Raw genomic sequence first — 22093 nt, forward strand, 5'->3', positions numbered from 1 at the left:
GATCTCCTGCGCACCATGTGACTGCACCTTCAGACCTGGGCCCTGTGGTGACGGGGCTCACCCCACACGCTCACCTGCCTCGGCCCCAGAGCCTGGCTTGTCCACCCTGGTCATGGGTGTGCTGCCCACCTCCCTGGGTGCAGCCCTGCAATCCTGCTCTCGGGATAGGCAGCAGGAAGGTGTCTTCTCCCTCAGGGAACTGGGGAGAATGGTTGACAGGAAGGCCAGCACCAAGACCAGGTAGTGTTTGTGTGCACAGTACGGCTGACATTCCCTCCAGGGGGCAGCTGTCCCAGCGGGAGGTGGGATGACTCGGGCTGAGTGTGTGGGTCCCAGACCCGTCCAAACTAGGTGCCTTCAGGGCCTGACTTCTTGCAGCCTGTTTTCCTGTAATGTAAATCGGGCTGAAAAAAATGCTATCTGCCTCAAAGGGTTGTGGTCAGGAACCGCAGAAGAATATCAGAGCACGTCCCCATGGTGGGAACATTTTACTGTCCCTCCTGTCCCTTCTTAGGCTATGAGGCAGAAATGGGACCAGGGATGGGCATCTCACACAGTGCCACCATACCAGCTGATCAGCCGTATCTCTTGCTCTATCCAAGGCAAGACGTGCTCTGTTCACCTGCAGCCGAGAACAACTTCGCGGCCGCTCTGAGGTGGCCCGTGCCCTCCCGACAGTTTGGCACGCTGCGGGCAGTTCCCCATGTGGCCTGGTCTGACAACATTGAGGAACCAGGTCCCTACAAGAAAGCCAGCAACCTGCCTATGTGGTCTGCAGGTCTGGACACCAGGAATGGGGACAGCTCCGTGTCATCAGGCCGCCTCTCTGGCTCCTCAGGGGGCCATGAATCGGGTGCTCTTCCCCATGGGCCCTGGAAGGAGAGGCCGCCCCAGGTGTTGGAACCCCAGCAGCAACCGAGGCGGAGGGACCCACGGTTGGAACAGCTGAGGGACAAGATCCGGGCCCAGGCACGTTGGAAAACCAGCTGCGCTTCCCTGGGCACTTCTGTCCCTTCCAGTGCCTCGTGTTTTGGCAAGACCTCCCCGGCGGTGCTCCGGAGGAAGACCCCCAGGGCGGCGAAAGCTCTTCCAGCCCCTGCCCACTCAGGTCGGTGACCACTTTGCCTGCTGGGGATGGGCAGTAGGCTGTGGGGCAAATCGGAGGGCAGGTGGGGATCGGATGGTGCAGACTGAGCTGTGGTGGTGGCAGGGCTACCTAAGTGAACAAGCCAGGGGTCTATGTGCCCCCTCCTCCCCGAGGCCTGAAAGAGGTTTGTGACCTGGAAGAACAAAGCAGTTCAGGGGACTTCTGAGCTGGGGATGAGCATGACTCATTGGTGAAGCCTTGGAAGACAAAGTCACGGAGGGCCCATGGGAGGTGTGGACGGATCTGGTGTCCTGTGCAGCCATGGGAGCCGAGTGAGGGTTTAAGCAGACCCCGGGACAGTCAGCTACATTCTCAAAAGCCATTGTGGGGTTTTGAAGGCCTGCCTACTCCCCACGCACATCCCGACAAAACCGTGGCATATTTCCTAGGGAGGGCAGGGGCACAGGGGTAATTCAAAAAATACCCAGAGAGCTTCCCCTTGGTCTCCTGGCTGAATGCTAAATAAAGACTTTCTAAGGAGGCAGGGAGCTGTTTGCTTATTAAGACCAAGACACTAGTTTATCTTTTAAAGCCATGGGGAAATATATCACATGAAATTGACCACCTTGCCTTTTATGTATTTACTTAACATGTTTGGGTGTGCGTGGCTGTGTGTGCGCCACGGTGTGCCTGTGAAGGTCAGAGGTCAACCTCGATGTGTCTGTGCCCCACCTTCTCTGAGACCTTGACCTTTGGAGTCTTTGGGCTCTGCTGCCCGTGGCTGTAGGTGGACTTTGCATCAGGTTCTATGGGAGGCTGAGAAATTGAAGCGCCTCTTAACTGCTGAGTCACCATCTCCCCATCCCCCATCCTGCCTTTGTTTTTCCTAGCTAGGGTCTCACTCTATGCCAGGCTGACCTGGAATTCACAGTGTAGTCTCAGGGTAGCCTTGAATTCGTGACAATCCTCCTACCTCTGCCTCCCAAGTGCTGGGATTAAAGGCGTGCGCTACCACGCCCAGCTCCCATCCTGTTTGGCAGTGTTCCTTATGTGTAGCCATTGCCTCCATCTTTTTTTTGTCAGAATGCTCTCATCTTTCCAGACTCAACCCCCCCGTCCCACCTGTTCCCAAGCCCCTGGCATCTACTTTGTACTTCCGCTCCTTACTGGTCTCATGACTGGGGGAAGCAGAATCCTATAGGACTTGTTCTTCTGTGACTTTTATAAAATATATTTTTGGGGACTGGAGAGATGGCTTAGCGGTTAAGGTGTTTGCCTGCAAAGCTAAAGGACCTCGGTTCGGTTCCACAGGACCCATGTAAGCCAGATGCACAAGGGAGTGCATGCATCTGGAGTTTTTTTGTAGTGGCTGGAGGCCATGGCACGTCCATTCTCTCCCCCTCTTCCCACACTTTCCCTACCTGCCTCTTTCTTTCTCTCAAATAAATAAAAATTATATATATATATAAAGTTATATATATATATAATTTTTCTTATATATAATATATTATATATTATTATATATAAAATTATATATAAAATTATATATATAATTATAAAATTATATGTAATATATATAATTTTTATTATATATATTATATATTATTATATATATATAATTATATATATAATTATATATATTATATATATAATTATATATATATAATTTTTATTTATTTGAGAGAAAGAAAGAGGCAGGTAGGGAAAGTGTGGGAAAAGGGAGAGAGAATGGACGTGCCATGGCCTCCAGCCACTACAAAAAAACTCCAGACAGGTGCACCGCCTTGTGCATCTGGCCTATATGGGTCCTGGGGAATTGAACCTGGGTCCCTTGGTTTTTCAGGCAAGTGCCTTAACCATCTCCCCAGCCTGCTTCTGTGACTTTTTAAAAGATATTTTTATTTATTTGAGAGGGGAGGGGAGAAAGAGGCAGATAGAGATAAAGAATGGGTACTCCAGGGCTTCCAGACACTGCAAATGAACTCCAGCAGCATGCACCCCTAGTGCATGTGGCTAACGTGGGTCCTGGGAAATGGAATCTGGGTCCTTTGGCTTTATAGGCAAAAGTGCCTTAACCACTAAGCCATCCCTCCAGCTGGGTCTGTGACTTTTTAAGGAAGTGATTTTCTCCTTCTTCTTCTCCTCCTTCTTCTCCTTCTTCTTCTTCTTCTTCTTCTTCTTCTTCTTCTTCTTCTTCTTCTTCTTCTTCTCTTCTTCTTCTTCTTCTTCTTCTTCTTCTCCTTCTCCTTCTCCTTCTCCTCCTTCTCCTCCTCCTCCTCCTCCTCCTCCTCTTCCTCCTTCTTCTTCTTCTTCTTTTATTTTTCAAGGTAGGGTATCACTTTAGCCCAGGCTGACCTGGAATTTACTATGTAGTCTCAGGGTGGCCTTGAACTCATGGCGATCCTCCTACCTCTGCCTCCCGAGTGCTGGGATTAGAGGCATGTGTCACCTCGCCTGGTTTATAACCCCACTTCTCGGTACTAACTTTTTATGTTCATTGTACTTTTCACCACTGTGGCAAATGTCCAGCAAAAACTGTTTAACTTTGGCTCATGGTTTTAGAGGGTTCAGCCCACGGAGGGATTGCTGCTTTGCTGTGTGATCCTGATGTGAGTTAGAGCATCAAGGGGACAGGGAGGGGCAGAGGAAGCTGCTGGCCTCATGGGAGCCATAGGAAGCTGGGGTTAGGGTGGGAGAAGATCAGAAATAGGGTGGAACATTCTCCATGACCTACTTCCTTCAGACCCCACACCCTATGGTCTGTTCTCTCTCAGTAATGCCATCAGATTAGGAATCCATCAATAGATTAATCCATTCATAGGTCAGAGCCTTCATGATGCAATCAGCTTTTGGACCAAGCCTTTTGAGGGACACTTTACATCCCGTTACAGTCTCTTTAAGCCATTTAATGGGGCTGGAGAGATGGCTTAGTGCTTAAGGCACTTTCCTGTGAAGCCTAAGGACCCAGGTTCCATTTCCCAGAAGCCATGTAAGCCAGATGCACAAGGTGGTGCATGTGTCTGGAGTTCATTTCTTGTGGCTAGAGGCCCTGGGGTGCCCATTTTCTCTCTTTTTTTCTCTCTCTCAAATAAATAAAAATGAAATAAGTTATTTAATGCATGTGCTTGGGATACTGCATTCTCATGCCACGTGGTTCAAACCGTGTTGGAGTGTGCAGAGCTCTGCTCATTGGTGGCTTGATGAAGCCTCCAGGGCGAGATGTCTGTGCCAGCTTTTGCACTTTTGCAATATATATTTATATATTTGGTTTTTCAAGATAGACTCTCACTTTATCCCAGGCTGACCTGGAACTCATTCCATAGTCTCAGGCTGGCCTTGAACTCACAGTGATCCTCCTACCTCTGTATCCCAAGTATTAGGATTAAAGGCGTGCCACCCAGCCTGTGACGGGAATGGGGTGTGACTTCCCAGCTAAGTGTCTGTGTGTGCCAGATGGCCCTGTGGGATGTATTCCTAGGCTTGAGGTGTTGGGAAGAGGCTGTCAAACTGAGACTTTATTCTGGAAATTAGTCACAGAATTTCTTTCTCCGCGCTCCTTTCTTTTTATCTGCTGTAGGCATGCTGAGCACAGTGGAGTGTAGGGGTGAAGACAGGGAACCTCCCAGCCTGGGGAGGGAGCTCTCCAGGATCTCCCAGCACCAGACTTCAGGTGAGTGGTCCTGAATAGCGGGACATTCAGACAGTGCTATGGGCCACATGCTGGGCCTCACTCACAGAGAAGACCCTGGCTGGGATTTGGAACCCTGGATTCTCACTCTGCCTCTAAAGGGAAAGCCCTGAGGTAGGAATGCAGGGTAGGGATCCCTTCTTATAGAGTTATCTCCTCACAAAAAGCAGCCAGTTCCTTTCTCCATCCTCACATGCCAGCCCCTATCTAGACCCTAAACCTCTAGGCCTCTGCTAGCCCCCAGGCTGGTTATTTCATCTTGTGGATAGAAGGCAGTGGCCACAGGTGGTCTGACCTGACCCTGGATATGCTTGAGAGGTGAGTGGTGAGTCCGCAGACTTCCAGGACATGAAAACAGGCCTGGAGTCCAGGGGACATTCGTCTGCTTGATAATGAAGGGGCCTGGACAGTTCTCAGTGGCAGGCCTATGACATTAGGAACCTGGCCTCACCCCTGCAGAAGAGGCATCTGAAGGTGTTGAGGCAGGTTCTAAGAGCCACCCTCCCTGCTATAGAGGGTCCCCTGGGCCACTGGTCAAGTTTAGAATGAGGCACAGACTATAGTGCATACACACACACACAATATTTTTGTAGTAAAACCGTAACATAAAACGTCTATTTATTTATCTGCAAACATAGAGAAATAGAGAGAACAAAGACAGAGAATGGGTGAGCCAGGGCCTCCAGCCACTGCAAACTCCAGATGCATGTGCCACACTGTGCATCTGGCTTTACGTAGGTATTGGGGAACTGAACCCAGGTCATTAGGACTTCGCAGGCAAGTGCTTTAACCTCTGAGCCATCTCTCCAGCCCCATAAAATGTCTGGTCTTCACCATTTCTGACTGCACGGGTCATGAAGCTCATTTAGCACCTCTGTCATCCATTGCACACTCCATCTGCCCACGTTGCCACGCCAGCCCCACGAATATAGCTCCACATCCAACCCTTGAGCCCTGGACGCCTACCACTGTGCTTCCCGTCTCTGTGCGTCTGACGATCCCGGGCATGTCACATGAGTGAAATCCTACAGGACGTTCCTTTTCTCTCTGTCTTCCTCTTCTACAATCTTTTCCTTTCCCTTTCTTTTTTTCAAGCTACGGTCTCACTGTAGCCCAGGCTGACCTGGAACTCACTCTTTAGTCCCAGACTGGCCTCACAGTGAACTCCCATTAATCCTCCAACCTCGAGTGCTGGGATTAAAGGTGTGCGTCCCCACGCCCAGTTTCTTTTTATTTTATTTTTTTTAAATATTTTATTTATATATTTACTTGAAAGAGAAAGAGGGAAAGAGAGAGAGAACACTCCAGGGCCTCCAGCCACTATAAACGAACTCTAGATGCATGCGCCCCCTGGTGCATCTGGCTTATGTGAGTCCTGGAGGATCGAACCAGGGTCCTTAGGCTTCACAGGCAAATGCCTTAACCACTAAACCATCTCTCCAGCCCTCTTTTTCTTTTTTTTTTTTTTTTTTTTTTTCGAGGTAGGGTCTCACTCTAGTCCAGGCCAACCTGGAACTCACTATGTAGTCTCAGGGTGGCCTTGAACTCCTGGCGATCCACTTACCTCCCAAGTACTAGGATTAAAGGTGTGCACCACCATGCCTGGCTTTTTTTTAATTTAATTTTTTTATTAACAATTTCCATGATTGTAGATAATATCCCATGGTAATGCCCTCCCTACCCCCACTTTCCCCTTTGAAACTCCATTCTGCATCATATCTCCTCCCCCTCTCAATCAGTCTCTCTTTTATTTTTATTTTTTTAAATTAATTAATTAATTAATTTATTTGAGAGTGACAGACACAGAGAGAAAGACAGATAGAGGGAGAGAGAGAGAGAATGGGCGCGCCAGGGCTTCCAGCCTCTGCAAACGAACTCCAGACGCGTGCGCCCCCTTGTGCATCTGGCTAACGTGGGACCTGGGGAACCGAGCCTCGAACCGGGGTCCTTAGGCTTCACAGGCAAGCGCTTAACCACTAAGCCATCTCTCCAGCCCTCTCTTTTATTTTGATGTCATCATCTTTTCCTCCTATTATGATGGTCTTGTGTAGGTAGTGTCAGGCACTGTGAGGTCATGGATATCCAGGCCATTTTGTGTCTGGAGGAACATGTTGTAAGGAGTCCTACCTTCCTTTGGCTCTTACATTCCTTCTGCCACCTCTTCCACATGGACCTTGAGCCTTGGAAGGTGTGATAGAAATATGGCAGTGCTGAACACTCCTGTCACTTCTTCCTAGCACCATGATGCCTTCTGAGTCATCCCAAGGTCACTGCCATCTAAAAAGAGAAAGTTTTCTACCAAAAGTGAGAGTAGCATTAATATATGCATATGAACATTAAGAGAAGTGCTTACTGAGCTTATTTTCTTTATAGAGTTTGACTATGTATCTCAAGATTTTCCTGTTCCAGCCTCCTGAGGGCTGGGATTACAGACCTGAGCCACCACACCCTGCTGAGAACCTATTCTTTGAAGAAGGCCTGGGTCTTGAGGCCCCTTGGCCTATACAGATTGGGGTGTGGGGAGCCATGGGAGGGGATGGGGGTACAGCCAGCGTCATTGAGATCCACAGACTCCTGGGCAGAGCTGCTCTGTGAGCCTGGCTCTGCTGGTCACCTATCGTGGGTGGCATACTCCTTCCTCTCGATCTCATGCTCATTCCTCCTGGTCTCAGTGAGCACAAAGACCAAAAGATCAAATAGTTCGGGCTGGAGAGATGGCTTAGAGGTGAAGGCACTTGCCTGCAAAGCCAAAGGACCCAAGTTCGATTCCATAGGACCCAAGGTTAAGCCAGATGCGGAAGGTGCTGCATGCCTCTGGAATTCGTTTGCAGTGGCTGGAGGCCCCAGCACACCCATTCTCTCTCCTCCCACTCTCAAATAAATAAATAATAAAATATTAAAGAAAAAGATCAAGCCGGGTGTGGTGGTGCACGCCTTTAATCCCAGCACTCGGGAGGCAGAGGTAGGAGGATCGCCATGAGTTCGAGGCCACCCTGAGACTACAGAGTTAAGTCCAGGTCAGCCTGGACCAGAGTGAGACCCTACCTCGAAAAACCAAAAAAAAAAGAAAAAGATCAACTAGTTCCAGGAAAGAGGACCATCAGAATGCCTGAGGATTGGGTTCACCTTCTAGATCCTGCCCCTGACCTGCCAGCGTGCTGAAGGAGCTCTACCCCTCCAGGGCCTGTCATCTTGCTGTCAGCCAGAGGGTGGACCCCTCAGCTCCAGTCCTTCCCTATCCCCCAGTCAGGAACCATGTTCAGGCCAAAGTCCCCACACCTGGCTTCTCTTGGGACTTGGCTCATCCATGTGCTCGGCAAACAGGAATCCAGGCCCAGCAGCAAGGGGCGCGCATTGCCCGTCTGCACGTTGTCTTATCATCGTCCTCCCTTCTTATCCTCCCTCCCCCGCTTCTCTCACAGCTGCCAGGGCAAACACCAAAAGGAGCAAAAGCGCTTCCTGCAAGAGAGAGAAGGCCCTGCAGTCTCCCACCCCTGGCAGAGCTGCCAAATGCAGAGGTGAGGTTTTTCAGCTCAGGGCCCTGGAGTCTATGATCTTGGCTGGTGGGAACTGCACAAGCCCCTAGATTCTGTGTCGGGGATACTGGCTGCCAGGAGCCACCTGCGCTGCCACGAGAAATGGGGCGCGCGGGTCTCTGGGATAGGAGGAGCTGAGCCATCACGGATCAGCCTATCACTCCCATATGTCAGGGCTGTGCCCCTGCTGTGAAGTAAAAGTCTGCGACGTCCCCAAATGCTGTGGCTAGTCTTTGAGGCCCCGCAGTTTGGAAGGACACAGAGCCGTCTGGCCGTACTCGGTCCACTGCTCTGCGGAGCAACAGCATGCTGGGAAGGTGGCAGCCCAACTTGTCTGCTTGTCAGAGGTGTGTCTGCCTGTGTCTAAGAGTGTCATTTAACCAGCTCTTACTGCTTACGCCTTCTGTAACAGACTGGTAGAGGGACCAAGGATAACACGGGTGGGGCGGCGGCTGGAGAGATGGCTTAGCGGTTAAGCACTTGCCTATGAGTCCTAAGGACTGCTGTTGGAGGCTCGATTCCCCCAGGACCCTCATTAGCCAGATGCACAAGGGGGTGCATGCGTCTGGAGTTCGTTTGCAGTGGCTGGAGGCCCTAGCATGCCCATTCTCTCTCTCTCTGCCTCTTTCTCTGTCTGTTGCTCTCAAATAAATAAAAAAAAATTTAAAAAGAATAACATGGGGGCTGGAGGGATGGCTTAGCAGTTAAGGCGTTTGCCTGCAAAGCCAAAGGACCCAGGTTCGATTCCCCAGGACCTACATTATCCAGATGCACAAGGGGGTGCGTGTGTCTGGAGTTCGTTTACAGTGGCTGGAGGCCCTGGTGCACCTATTCTCTCTCTCCCTCTTTCTCTGTCAAATGAATAAATAAATAAAAATAAAGTATTTTTTAAAAAAGAATAACATGGGAGGGCTGGAGAGATGGCTTAGAGTTTAAGGCACTTGCCTACAAAGCCTAAGGACCCAGGTTTGATTCCCCAGAATCGAGGTCAGCCAGATGCATATGGTGGCGCATGCCTTTGGAGTTTGTCTGCAGTGGCTAGAGGCCCTGACGTGCCCATCCTCTCTCTCATAAATAAATTTTAAAAATAAAATAAAAAAGAATACCATGGGAAAGTACACGTCACACAGCAGTTGGTGGTGGGATGGGCCTTGGCATATCTCCTGGAGCTCTGGGCAGGCTAAGGGGCTTTTTAAGCTAGCTGAGCTCTGTGTGATGGTCAGCTTCAATGCATGTCCTCAGGGGTTCTACTAAGTGGCCCTGTGGGTGGTGAGGTGTGCCCAGTGGACTTCAAACTCACATGCCTCCTCTGTGGACTTGGAGCTTACAAGCACTCAGCTTTCCAGCCATGGTGCTGTCTCCGGAGCTTCTGGGGTGAGCCCAAGTGAGTCCTTGTTCTCCAGCTGGATCATCTGATCCCCCAAAGAAGGGCAGGATTATGTGGGAGATCCTTGGAAGGGAGGCAGATAGAGTCCCCCCCCCCTTATTTCCTTCTAGAAAGTCCACAAGGTCCAGCTGTATGTGCCTCACCAGCTTACTTCGTTCTCAAGAGTGTGCTGGGCCGGGCGTGGTGGCGCACACCTCTAATCCCAGTACCCTGGAGGCAGAGGTAGGAGGACTGTTGTGAGTTTGAGGCCACCTGAGAGTCCATGGTGAATTCCAGGTCAGCCTGGGCTGGAGTGAGACCCTACCAAGTTGGCTCCAGTTTTCTAGCTGTGGAAACTGAGGCTCAGGGTGGTTGGGTAGCTTACCCATGCCACACAGGCAGAGAGCCAGGCTGGACCCTGACCTTTCCAGCTCCAGGCCCATGTTCCTTATCCAAGAGCCAGCTGTGTTTAGAGAGCATGTCTCAGCCCTTGCAAAGGCTCTCCTTTAGCTTGGGCTCAGGAACACCACCAGAGTCCCCAAGTGGGGAGATCATTACCCACTGAGGCCGAGATCAGCTTGGCAGGACCCTCATCCTAAGCATAAGAAAAATGCTGGGGTTGGGTCTGGAGAGATGGCTCAGTGGTTAAGGGCATTTACTGGCAAAGCCTGATGGCCCAGGTTAGATTCCCCAGTACCCACGCAAAGCCAATTGCACAAAGTGGCGCCTGCATCTGGAGTTTGTTTACAGTGGCAGGAGGCCCTGGTGTGCCCATTCGTTCTTTCTGTCTGCCTGTGTGTCTGCTTCTTTCTCTTTGTCCCTCTCTCTCTAATAAATTATATGTGTGTGTGTGTGTGTGTGTGTGTGTATACATATACACACATATGTACATACATATAGACGCATATATGAGTCTACATACCTCAGGTTCCCCCGCTCCATGAGGTCAGTGTCATGGGCCCTGTGGAAGGTGGGGTAGGCAGTGGTTCTGTGACCACCTATGTTTTTGTCTAGTGTCACCAGACTCCCAGCTCTGCTGCTCCTGGGCAGAGCGGTGGCTTCCAGCAGAATGAATATGTGTCTCTCTTGTCCCTGGCAGCTCAGCAGGAAGTTGATATATCTGCCATGTTCATTTTAATAAGAGAGGGCGCTATGACATGGCTTTTATTTTTGTGTGTTTGTGAGCTTTCCTACACGAGCATAAGGAGTCTTGGTAAGGTCCCAGGTGGTTATAGTCCAAATGTCCAGCTCTTCTCTCCTCGTCTCACTGAAGACCCTCCTCTGCGGCCCGCCGAGTCCTCGCCGATGAGAAATTAGTGCATATCATTATGACATCTTTACCCAGTACTTTTTTTTTTTTCCGAAGTAGGGTCTCACACTAGTCTCAGATGACCTGGAACTCACTATGTAGTCTGAGGGTGGCCTCAAACTCTCAGTGATCCTCCTGCCTCTGCCTCCCAAGTCCTAAGATTAAAGGCGTGCACCACCATGCCTGGCTACCCAGGACTAATTTCAATTTGCTCTCAGTTGTTCTTATTCCCCATTTCCCTCCCTGGGCTCCCTCTCTTTATCCACGTGGTTGCTCTTCTTGTCCGAGTTACTGTCCTCTTCTGCCTTCTTACCTTTTGACTCCCTTAGCTCTCAATTTCCTACTACCCATAAAAACTCTTCCTTCCCATTCATGATTTCTTTCCAGTTTTTTTTTTTTTTTTTGACTATCACATACATACATAAGTACACATACCTCATGCGAGGTGTGGTGTGTGTTCCAGCCTGGCACGCATGCTATATAGACTGTTTGCTCATTTTTTTGTTTTTTTGAGGTGTGGTCTCTGGCCCAGGCTGACCTGGAATTCACTCTGTAGTCTCAGGGTGGCCTCGAACTCACTGCAAACCTCCTACCTCTGCCTCCTGAGTGCTGGGATTAAAGGCGTGTGCCACCATGCCTGGCTTGTTCATTCATTTTTAGCCCTCCAGCCTTTTAAACGTTGAACTATTGAAATAAAGTTTTAAGATTTTGCCCAAACTTAAGATGAGATCTTGTGTATGGCACGATTCCTAATTAAGCAGTACGTTTTCTGTCAGTTGTTCAGAGCTGGGGAAACTCATGGAACTGGACAGACAAGCCTGTTTGGCTGACCAGAGGAAACACAGCACAAGAAGTAGGGCCGGGTGTGGTGGCGCGCTCCTTTAATCTCAGCCCTCGGGAGGCAGAGGTAGGAGGATCACCGTGAGTTCGAGGCCACGCTGAGACTCCATAGTGAATTCCAGGTCAGCCTGGGCTAGAGGGAGACCCTACCTCGAAAAACCGAAAAAAAAAAGAAAGAAAGAAAAGAAGTAAAGAGTCATCACTGGGACTCAAGTGAGAGACGCTGTAGAGATCCAAGAAAGAAAGTTATAGAAATCTCCTGAAAATGCATAAGTTATAACCATTTTCTGCATCATCATCACCCCCCTCCCCAGATTTCTTTAAATTTTGTTTTGTTTTAATGGTTTGCTTGAAAAATGACCCACCGTCTGCTGACACAGGGTCAGAGGGCATGCCACTGGCCGCATTCATCACTGTAGTCACCATGTCACCCTCGTGATGGTGACCATTAGTTTCTGTCAGTGATGAAGCCACAGCTGGGCTAAGGAGAGATGAGTTTGGGTTCAGAGGTCAGAGCAGCAGGACTTGGGAATTGGATGAATTAGAATTTTGCTGTAGTTAACAAAAAATTAAATCACAATAGTTATAAAATATTCATCCATCTGGGCCAGAGGAAAATGAAGCCTGATATTTAATTTTCGATTATACCACCTCATTTTGCATTTTTTATCACAGATTAGGTCGGCCCTGAGCTTTGACAGGACACTTGGGACTCCATGCATTTCCACAGATTAAAAGTCATCTCGTAAAATAAATTAATTGCCATTAAACTGCTTGGCGGAAGAAAAAAAATGTACCCATCAGGACCCATTTATCGACTGGGACCCCTCGGGTGGGCTAATGGCTTGGCTGCAGTGAAGGAAGTCTGCGGGGGCGGCTCTTGCTATGTGAGGTCTCTGTCCTGACACCCGGCACAGGCAGCATGACAGTGTGTGCCGTGAAAAGGCTGCTGGGGACTGAGGCACCCCGCCAGCAAGCCTGACCTGGTTGAACCTTACTCCCAGGTGTGGCCAGCTAGGACAGTGACCTCAGCATGGGCCTTGGCCTTCACCCTGAGCCTGAGGAATCTAGCCTGTATTCCTGTGCATATGGGAAGACAGTGGCCATTCTTGGCCCTGGCCGGTTGTTAGACATGCTCCCCTGTGTAAGATGTCGAAGCCAGGCACAGAGAAGCTAAGTCATTTGCTGTAGGCCCACGACTGGTGAGTGGCAGCTAGATTTAAGTCCAGGTGTGGGATTATGAGACCACGCTGCTGACCCCCACCCGCCGTGGCTCAGGGTTCTGTCCCACAGCAGCGTGTGTGTGTGTGTGTGTGTGTGTGTGTGTGTGTGTGTGTGTGTGGATGCGTGTGCATGCTTGTTTCCCTGAGACAGAGTCTCTCACTAAACTTGGAGCTCAAGCTATTTCATTTTATTGTTTTCAGGTAGACTGGCTGACAATTGAATTCTAATGATCCTATTATCTCCACCCTCGACCTCCTCAGTACTAACGTTACAGGCATATGTGGCCCATACCTGGGTTTTTGTTTGTTTGTTTCTTTTGTTTTTTGTTTTTGTTTTTCGAGGTAGTGTCTCACTCTAGCTCAGGCTGACTTGGAATTCAATATGTAGTCTCAGGGTGGCCTGGAACTCAGTGATCCTCCTATCTCTGCCTCCCAAGTGCTGGGATTAAAGGCATGCACCAGGCTCGTATGTGTTTGTTTTTACATAAAGAAGTAAATCTTGGGCTGGAGAGATGGCTCAGCAGTTAATTAAGGGTACGTACTTGCAAGGCCTGATAGCCTGGGTTTGATTCCTCAGTGTCCACATTAAGACCAGATGCATAGAGTGGCCCATGTATCTGGAGCATGTTTGCAGTGAGTGGCAGGAGAACCTGGCATGCCCATTCCTCTCCCCCTAACCCCCGTCTGCTTGCGTATAAATAATAAACAAAATAATTAAAATGAAACAATAAAGGGCTAAATCTTGGCTGAATATTTGATAGTGCAGGTATAGAGTATCTTCAACATTTTTCAGGGTTGAACAATTCTTTGAGAGTTTTTTTCTTTTTAAAAATTTTTATTTGGATGGGAGATTTGCCTTAGTGATTAAGGTGTTTGCCTGAGAAGCTAAAGGACCAAGGTTCGATTCCCCAGGACCCATGTAAGCCAGATGCACAAGGTGGCACATGCATCTGGAGTTTGTTTACAGTGGCTGAATGCCCTGGTGTGCTAAATGAAATCTAAAATAATTTAAAAAACTTATTTATTTGAACTTGTGGGGGACATGCCAGGGTCTCTTGCCTCTGCAAATGATCACCAGATGCATGTGCCACTTCTTGCATCTGGCTTATGTGGGAATTGAACCCAGACCAGCAGGCTTTGTGAGTTAAATGCCTTTAACTGTTGAGGCATCTTCCCATTCCCTTAATTTTTTTTTTTTTTTTTTTTTTTTTTGTGTGCGTGCATGTGTGTGTATGCTTGAGTGTATGCATGTTCCTTTGTACATGGACATGTATAGATGGGTGAAAAGGCACATAGAACAATCTTGGGTGGTATCTCTTTGAGGCAGGATCTCTCATTGGCCTGGAGCTCACCAATCAGGATAGACTGGCTAGCCAGCAAGCTCCAGGATCGGCCTGTCCTCCCCTCCCCAGTGCTGGGATTGCAGGTGTATGACAACGCGCCCGGCGTTCATGTGGGTACTGGCAACTGAATTCACTGACCGAGCTGTCTTCCCAGCTGGACACTTTGATGTTATAATGGTCAGTGCTGAGAATGCCACTTCACATCAGTATGTAGAACAATATAGCAGAAATATGTTTAAGGTGACTTCAGAAATTGTTGGAAAAATTGGTCCTGAGCCAAAATTCACTTAATGATTTGTTAAAAACAAAACTTAAAGCCAGGCATGGTGGTGCACGCCTTTAATCCCAGCACTTGGGAGGTAGAGGTAGGAGGATCGTTGTGACTTCAATGCCATCCTGAGACTACTGAGTGAATTCCAGGTCAACCTGGGCTAGAGTGAAACCCTTCCTCAAAAAAACAACAACAAAAACAAGCAAGCAAGCAAACAAACAAAAAACAATGAAGCTCAAGTCTGCATTTAAAAATATTCTAAGTACACTCAAAAAATATTAATTTGATACTTGTATGCAGAGGAATGATGATATGAACATATTAGAAGTCGCTGTTTTCTGTAATAAAAACGTGTTCCTGTGTTGGAGAGATGGCTTAGTGGTTAAGTGCTTGCCTGTGAAGCCTAAGGACCCTGGTTTGAGGCTCGATTTCCCAGGCTCCACGTTATCCAGATGCACAAGGGGGCGTATACGTCTGGAGTTCGTTTGCAGTGGCTGGAGGCCCTGGTGTGCCCATTCTCCCTTTCTGTCTATCTCTGTCATTCTTAAATAAATAAATACATAAAAACATGTTCCTTTAAAAGCAGAGGGTGCTTGGCGTATAGCTTAGTAAAGCATTTGGCTAAACTGGCATGAACCCTGGCTTCGGTTCCCAGCAATGACCCTTCTCTCTCCTCCCTGCTCCCTAAAGATCAGACTAGTATTCTGGAAGAATATTATCAATATTTAAACAACTGTACTGGTCTTGACACTAATCCTGGGGGTCGATTCCCCACTACCCACGTAAAGCCAGATGCTCAAAGTGGCGCATGTGTCTAGAGTTTGTTTGCAGTGAGTAGAGGCCTGGTGTGCCCACTCTCTCTTTCTCATAAATAAATAAATCAGTAAAATATTTAAAACATAAAAGAATGGCATTTATTTTTTTAAAATTTTTTGTTTGTTTATTTTTATTTATTTGAGAGTGACAGAGAGGGAGAGAGAGAGAGAGAGAGAGAGAATGGATGCGCCAGGGCCTCCAGCCACTGCAAACGAACTCCAGACGCATGCGCCCCCTTATGCATCTGGCTAACGTGGGTCCTGGGGAATCGAGCCTCGAACTGGGGTCCTCAGGCTTCACAGGTGAGCACTTAACCACTAAGCCATCTCTCCAGCCCAAGAATGGCATTTCTTCCCAGTAGTTTTACTATCCTTTAATTACAGAACTTGTTTGCTACTTGCTTGCTGGTCTGCATATTCTACATTGGCATTAAAGATACTGTTAGCTCCACTTACTATGTTGGAGCTACTACAAAAGGCAGCTTGCTTCTTCTTAACTTATGTATCTTTGGGAGTTTTGAAAGGATTGTATTTATTTATTTATTTACTTATTTTTTGTTTTTTCGAGGTGGGGTCTCACTCTAGCCCAGGCTAACCTGGAATTCACTATGTTGCCTCAGACTGGCCTCAAACTCACAGTGATCTTCCTACCTCTGCCTCCCAAGTTCTGGGTTTAAAGGCGTGCACCACCACGCCCAGCTTGACTTTTCTTTCTTTCTTTTTTTCTTGTGGTTTTTCAAGGTAGCATCTTGCTCTAGCCCAGGCTGACCTGGAATTCACTATGCAATCTCAGGGTGGAATTTTATTTCTTGATGAAAAAGGAACTGTTGGGCTGGAGAGATGGCTTAGTGGTTGAGACACTTGCCTGGGAAGCCTAACGTCCCACGTTCAATTCTCCAGGACCCATGTAAGCCAGATGCACAAGGGGGCATATGAGGTTGGAGTTTCTTTGCAGCGGCTAGAGGCCCTGGTGCACCCATTCTTTCTCTTTCCCTCAAATAAATAATATATTTTTTGTTTTTTTTTTTCAAGGTAGGGTCTCACTCTAGCTTAGGCTGACCTGGAATTCACTATGGAGTCTCAGGGTGGCCTTGAACTCACAGTGATCCTCCTACCTCTGCCTTCTTTCTTTTTCTTTTCTTTTCTTTTTTTTTAGTTTTTCATTGTAGGGTTTCGTTCTAGTCCAAGCTGACCTGGAATTCACTATGTAGTCTCAGGCTGGCCTTGAACTCATGGTGATCCTCCTACCTCTGCCTCCCAAGAGCTGGGATTACAGGTATAGGCCACCACATCCGGCCTACCTCTGCCTTCTGAGCGCTGGGATTAAAGACGTGTGCCACCATATCCCACATAAATTTTTTTTAAAAGGAACTGTTGTGAGTTGGAAATGCTGCATCTGTATGTACATAAGCATAAGCTGAGAATGCACTGAAAAAAAAAAGCAAAGAGCCAGGAAGATGGTTTAGTCAGCAAAGCACTTGCTGCTGAAGCCCAGTGGCTCAAGTTTAGGTCCCCACGTAAAATGCCAGTGCAGTGGTGGGTGCCTGGAGCCCTGGCGCAGGGGAGGCAGAAACAAGGCAAGCGCTGGGGCCTGCTGGCTGGCTGGTCTAGCCTAATCAGTGCGCTTTAGGTTCACTGAGATACACCGTCTCAAAATTAAAGTGGAAGAGCAGTGGAGGAAGATACCTGAGGCTGGCCGAGGTGTCATCAGAAGGCATTGTCGTCAGGAGGCACAGCCACGTAGCTCTGAGTCCTTGCGCGACTTCCTGTGTCAGAAGGCACAGACTCTGGCAGGGAAGGAACACGTGTGATGGTGTGAATGTATCTGAGAATCTGTGTGAGTGGAGAGTGTGTGAAAGCATGAAAACACGTGAACTGGCGAGCCTTGGATGTGTGTAAATATGTAAACGTGTGTGGGTGCATGGAAGAGTTTGAGTATGTGTGAGAATTGTAATGTAAATGGACAAGAGTGTGTGAGAGGGGTGTGAAAGTGAGTTGGGGTGTGAGTGTGTACGTGCGTGTGAGTGTGAATGACGGCCTGCTTAACGCCTTCACTGGGGTCCTTGCGGATGGAGTTTTGTGATGGTGGGCTGGTGTTGGCATTGGTGAATGTAACCTGGGTTTATGAAGTAAAACCTTGACAGATGATTTTTTTAAGATACTTTTTAATTTTGTTTTTTATTTATTTGAGGAAGGGAGATAGAGAGGCAAAAAGCGAATGGGCATGCCAGGGCCTTCAGCTGCTGCAAACAAACTCTAGACACATGTGCCACTTGTGCATCTGGCTTACGTGTGTCCTGGGGAATAGAACCTGGGTCCTTTGGCTTCGCAGGCAAGTGCCTTAACTGCTAAGCCATCTCTCCAGCCTAGGTGACATTTATTCTATGCCACCATCCATGAAAGAAAGCTCCCTGTTCTGGGAATGTGGTGGTCATTTATTTTTGCCATCTAGGAGGCCTGGAGTCATCGCTGATCCTCCCAGCTTTTGCCCAGCTTCAGAGTAGATTAATGGTCATGCGTTCTGTGACAATACTGGCTTCCCTGGTCCCTGGTAAGGTGGCCAGCTTGCAGGAGCCATCAGGGACTTCTGCCTTGTTGCATCTGTCACTGGCCAAGTATGGGCTGTGTGCTTGGCTGTGTATTTAGTGCCTCGGTCCTAGCTGTTGAATAGAGGTCTCATTACCCTCTCTACTGAGCAGCACAGCAGATGTGGGTCACCCTAAGGATCATGAAACCTCGCTGTATGCTGTCTGTTCGGTTGGCTCTTCCCTATGGAAGCCTAGATGCAAGAAATTGTCTTTGAACCCCTGCAAGGACAGGGAAAGTGGTCTTCTGGGTGCCACCCATCTCCCCGTCCCGGCCAGTGTTCAGAGGGCTACGGGGCCTCGCTGTGTTTTCTGTTCAAGATTCTGAGTTGGCTGGTGTGTACGCCTGGAGGAAAGGACGAGCCCTGGTGAGGCAGCTGTTGGGGCCCCCTCCCACCTTGCCCCGCCTCCCGAGCAAGGCCCCCGGCGTGGAATTAGGTACCTCAAGCCTCTGCCTCTGCCTCTGCCTAAGCCTTGCTTGCCCTGCTTTGCTGTGGTGTCAATGGGGTGGGTGCGGCAGAGGGAGAGTCCCCCTTCCATAGCCCTAAGGAAGGTGGTAGCTGGGAGCTTCTCCTAAGAGCCATGCTGATGTTTACCATTCGAGAGGAAAATGGGGGAAATAATTACCTTAAGAACCTCAGAAAAGTACTTTGGTTCTTGAGAGATTCTGCTCAGCTCCAGGAGCAGGTGTGGGCTTTCCCGAAGAGCACAGGCAGGAGTGGACGCTCCTGAGATGGACACCCACCCTTCCTCTGGTTGGCACACTTGTCAAGCAAGTGGCTCACCCAGATGCGGCAGCTGTCCTTACAGATCCCTTGTGTGTTCGGTAATGAGTGCAGAGGTCAAGAGGGAGCTCACAAGGATAAGCTGGAGCCTCCCTGGTAGCCCCGTGGTGTCCCTGAATTGCAAGAACGGCTCTCCCCTTTCCCCCAGACCACAGAGCCCAACACTACATCCCTGCTTGTCTTTGCAGGAGCTGACAAGATAGCTGCCATTGCCGGGACCTCATCTGCCCACACCTGGTTGCCCAAGCCCTCCTGCGCCCACAGTGACCGGCACACACCCAATCTGGTTTCCCAGGAACAGCCAGCCACAATCCAAACTGCTATGGCCATCCTACAAGACCTCCGCAAGCAGATCCAGGCTGGGCTGGAGTTGGCCAGGCGCCCTCGGGCTGGGCGGAAACCCATACCATCAAAGCCAAAACCACAGTCTCTGGCAGAGAAGGGGCAGCAGGGGCCTCAGAGCACCCAGGGCATGCAGAGCTCCCTCCTGAAGAGTGACAAGGTTGTGACGGGGGGGAAGTACCCCACCCTAGACAAAGCTGGAGGCCTTGGCACTCAGCAGCCCTGGAACACCTTGGCTGAGCAACAGTCCTGTACACAGAGGATTTGGGCAGGCCAGGGGCGGGACACTTCCTTCCAGATGCCTGGGACTCCCCCTGAAAAGCTGAGTTCCTCACAGCGTCCCTGGAGCTCCCTGGCTGGACTGATCTATCCACACAAGGTCTGGACACCCCACGGACGCGACTCTTCCTTCCAGAGGCCTGACAGTCCCCCTGAAAAGCTGAGCTCTTTCTCACAGCGACCTTGGAGTGCCCTGGCTGGGCAGGCCGGTCGACAGAGGGCGTGGGAGGCTTATGATGACTGGAAGGTCCCTGGTCCCAGTCTGTGGCCCACTCTGGAAAGGCCCTGTCCTACCCTCCAGCGACCCCGGAGCACCTCCTTTGTGCAGAGATCCAGCCCCCACTGCAAGGGCAGCAGTGCCAACCCCCCTCCTTCGAGAGCCAAGCAGGCTTGGGTGAGGCCTGCCCAGGGCTTCTCTCAGAACCCTCCTGGAGAGGAGCAAGACACACAGCAGTCCCCACCCTGCCCACGACTGCGGAGGGCCCTGGGCCACCAGTACAGCTCCGAGTCTTTGCGTGACTTCATGCGTCAGAAGGCGCAGGCCAGGCAGAGGCAGGCGCTGGAGCAGAAGGCCGTGGCCGCACGCACTCAGCAGCTGCGGAACCAGAGGCTGCAGGAAGTCTACCGCAAGCAGAGGGAGGCAGTCCTTGGCAAGCCCGACCCAGTGGTGTCCCAGAGAAGACCTGGCATTGTCACCTTTGTTCCCAGTTCTGCACAGTCCGGGGTACGTACTGATGTGAGTGACAAGAACGGGGTTGTGAGCCCAAGGCTGTGCATCCCCAGCTGCCTGACACCCACTGACAAGGATGGAGATAGTGCTGGCTCTTGGCAGCCTTGCTGCTAGAGAACAAGGGCGTCTGTTGGCATTTCCCTGGGGAGGAAACTCCACTGAGGAGATAGGCTAGACATAGGCCCTGGTGAACTTGCTGAACTTGCTTTCCCTTTGCCTCCATGGGTACTACAGGGCTCTAGGGAGACCTTTTTGGCCCCATCACAACTTCTGAGGTGGGACCCCCCTCCGCCCCCAATTCTCAGCAAGGCTCTGAGGATCCAGTCTGAGACCTCAGGTGGAGGCCTGAGCCCAGCTCTGAGCCTGAGAGATGGAGCTGTGTGTGTGTGTGTGGGGGGGGCTTTTCCTGGCCTACAGTTCTAACGGTGTCCTCTCTGCTTCAGGGCCTGGAAACCCCTGAGAGCCTAAAGTCACCGGTGCAGGAGTGGAGCAAGGTGACATCTGGTGTGGTAGTGGGAGACCAGGAGGCTCCAGCCAGGTGAGCGTGCCAAGGCAGGGCCGTGGGTCGCTCAGGGTGGAAGGTTAATTCTGGAGGCTCTCCTGACATTGCCCATGGCGGCGTGGCTCCTTGGGACCTTTCTCCTCCCCTGCCTGTGGCACCCCAGTGCTGTACAGTGTAGTCACTGCTATTATGCTTTTGCTGTGGTGAGATGGTCACTGTGAACATAAATGGCGCATTTTAAAATTTTTATTTATTTATTCATTTTGAGAGAGAGAGAGAGAGAGAAAGAGGGAGAGAGAGAATGGGTGCATCAGGGCCTTTAGCCGCTGCCAACAAACTCCAGAAGCATACATCACCTTGTGTATCAGGCTTACATGGATCTTGGGGAATTGAACCGGGTCTTTTGGCTTTGCAGGCTAGCACTTTAACTGCTAGGCAATCCCTCCAGTCCAGTGGTGGCTTCTTTTTTTTTTTCCTGAGGTAGGGTCTCATTCTGGTCCAGGCTGACTTGGAATTAACTATGTAGTCTCAGGGTGGCCTCGAACTCATGGAAATCCTCCTACCTCTGCCTCTGGAGTGCTGGGATTAAAGGCGTGTGCCACCATGACTGGTTTTTCTTTCTTCCTGTTTTTTTTGAGGCATTTGGAAAAAACATGAGCTGCCTGGGCTGGCTCACAAGAGAGGAGCACAGCCAGCCTGAGTTTCCAGATAGTGGGCTTTATAGGGCTTTTCAAACGGAGGAAGGTGAAAAGTTGAATAAAAAATGTTTCTTTAGGGGAGATCTAAGATAGCCAGGGTGTGACACCAGAACAGTGACCAGGCCACTTATGAGATAAGGGGGCAGGAAACCATGACCTGGGGCATTGTTAGGCAAGGAAGGGATAATGGCTGGGCGGTTTCTTGAAGAATGTGGGTAATATCCATTTCCTTATGTCTGTTGCCATCCTGCTGTCCTTGGTGACTCCATTTTGGGAGCCTTTCCCGACCAAACATTTCAGCCTCTTTCTTTCTTTTTTTTTTTTAATTTTTTTTTTGAGGTAGGGTCTCACTCTAGTCCAGGCTGACCTGGAACTCATGATGTAGTCTCAGGGTGGACTCGAATTTATGGCAATCCACCTCTGCCTCCCAAGTGCTGGGATTAAAGGTGTGCACCACCATGCCCAGCTTCAGCCTTTTGTTAATGATAAGAGATCAAGGTTAATTTTTTTCATGCTGACCGTAGGGCGATGAGTTCTTATGGGAGAGGCTGGATAATGCGGTCAGTGGGTCTCCCTTCAGGGCAGGTGGTGAGGAGGCAGTTTCGTGATGGCTAGACGTGGCAGAGGGGCGAGGTTGACAGTGAGCACGCGCCGTCAGCGCAAGGGAAGCATGCTGCTATGACTTGGTCCTGAG

The 22093-nt window shown here is 49.7% G+C and overlaps 1 protein-coding gene across 2 annotated transcripts in view; it reads left to right on the forward strand.

Moving 5' to 3' along the window:
* The first annotated feature begins 765 nt into the window (after window positions 1-765).
* Ccdc187 (coiled-coil domain containing 187) overlaps window positions 766-22093 on the forward strand; it is a 62097-nt gene continuing 40769 nt past the window's right edge. For both annotated transcript variants that reach the window (XM_045137939.1, XM_045137458.1), the window contains exons 1-6: window positions 766-1108; window positions 4665-4757; window positions 8198-8293; window positions 18385-18501; window positions 19037-20193; window positions 20643-20737. In XM_045137939.1, coding sequence (XP_044993874.1) covers window positions 766-1108; window positions 4665-4757; window positions 8198-8293; window positions 18385-18501; window positions 19037-20193; window positions 20643-20737 — 1901 coding nt within the window. The remainder of the gene's footprint in view (window positions 1109-4664; window positions 4758-8197; window positions 8294-18384; window positions 18502-19036; window positions 20194-20642; window positions 20738-22093) is intronic.

Source organism: Jaculus jaculus, chromosome 1 (genome assembly GCF_020740685.1).
Source record: "Jaculus jaculus isolate mJacJac1 chromosome 1, mJacJac1.mat.Y.cur, whole genome shotgun sequence".
Classification (NCBI taxonomy): Eukaryota; Metazoa; Chordata; class Mammalia; order Rodentia; family Dipodidae; genus Jaculus; species Jaculus jaculus.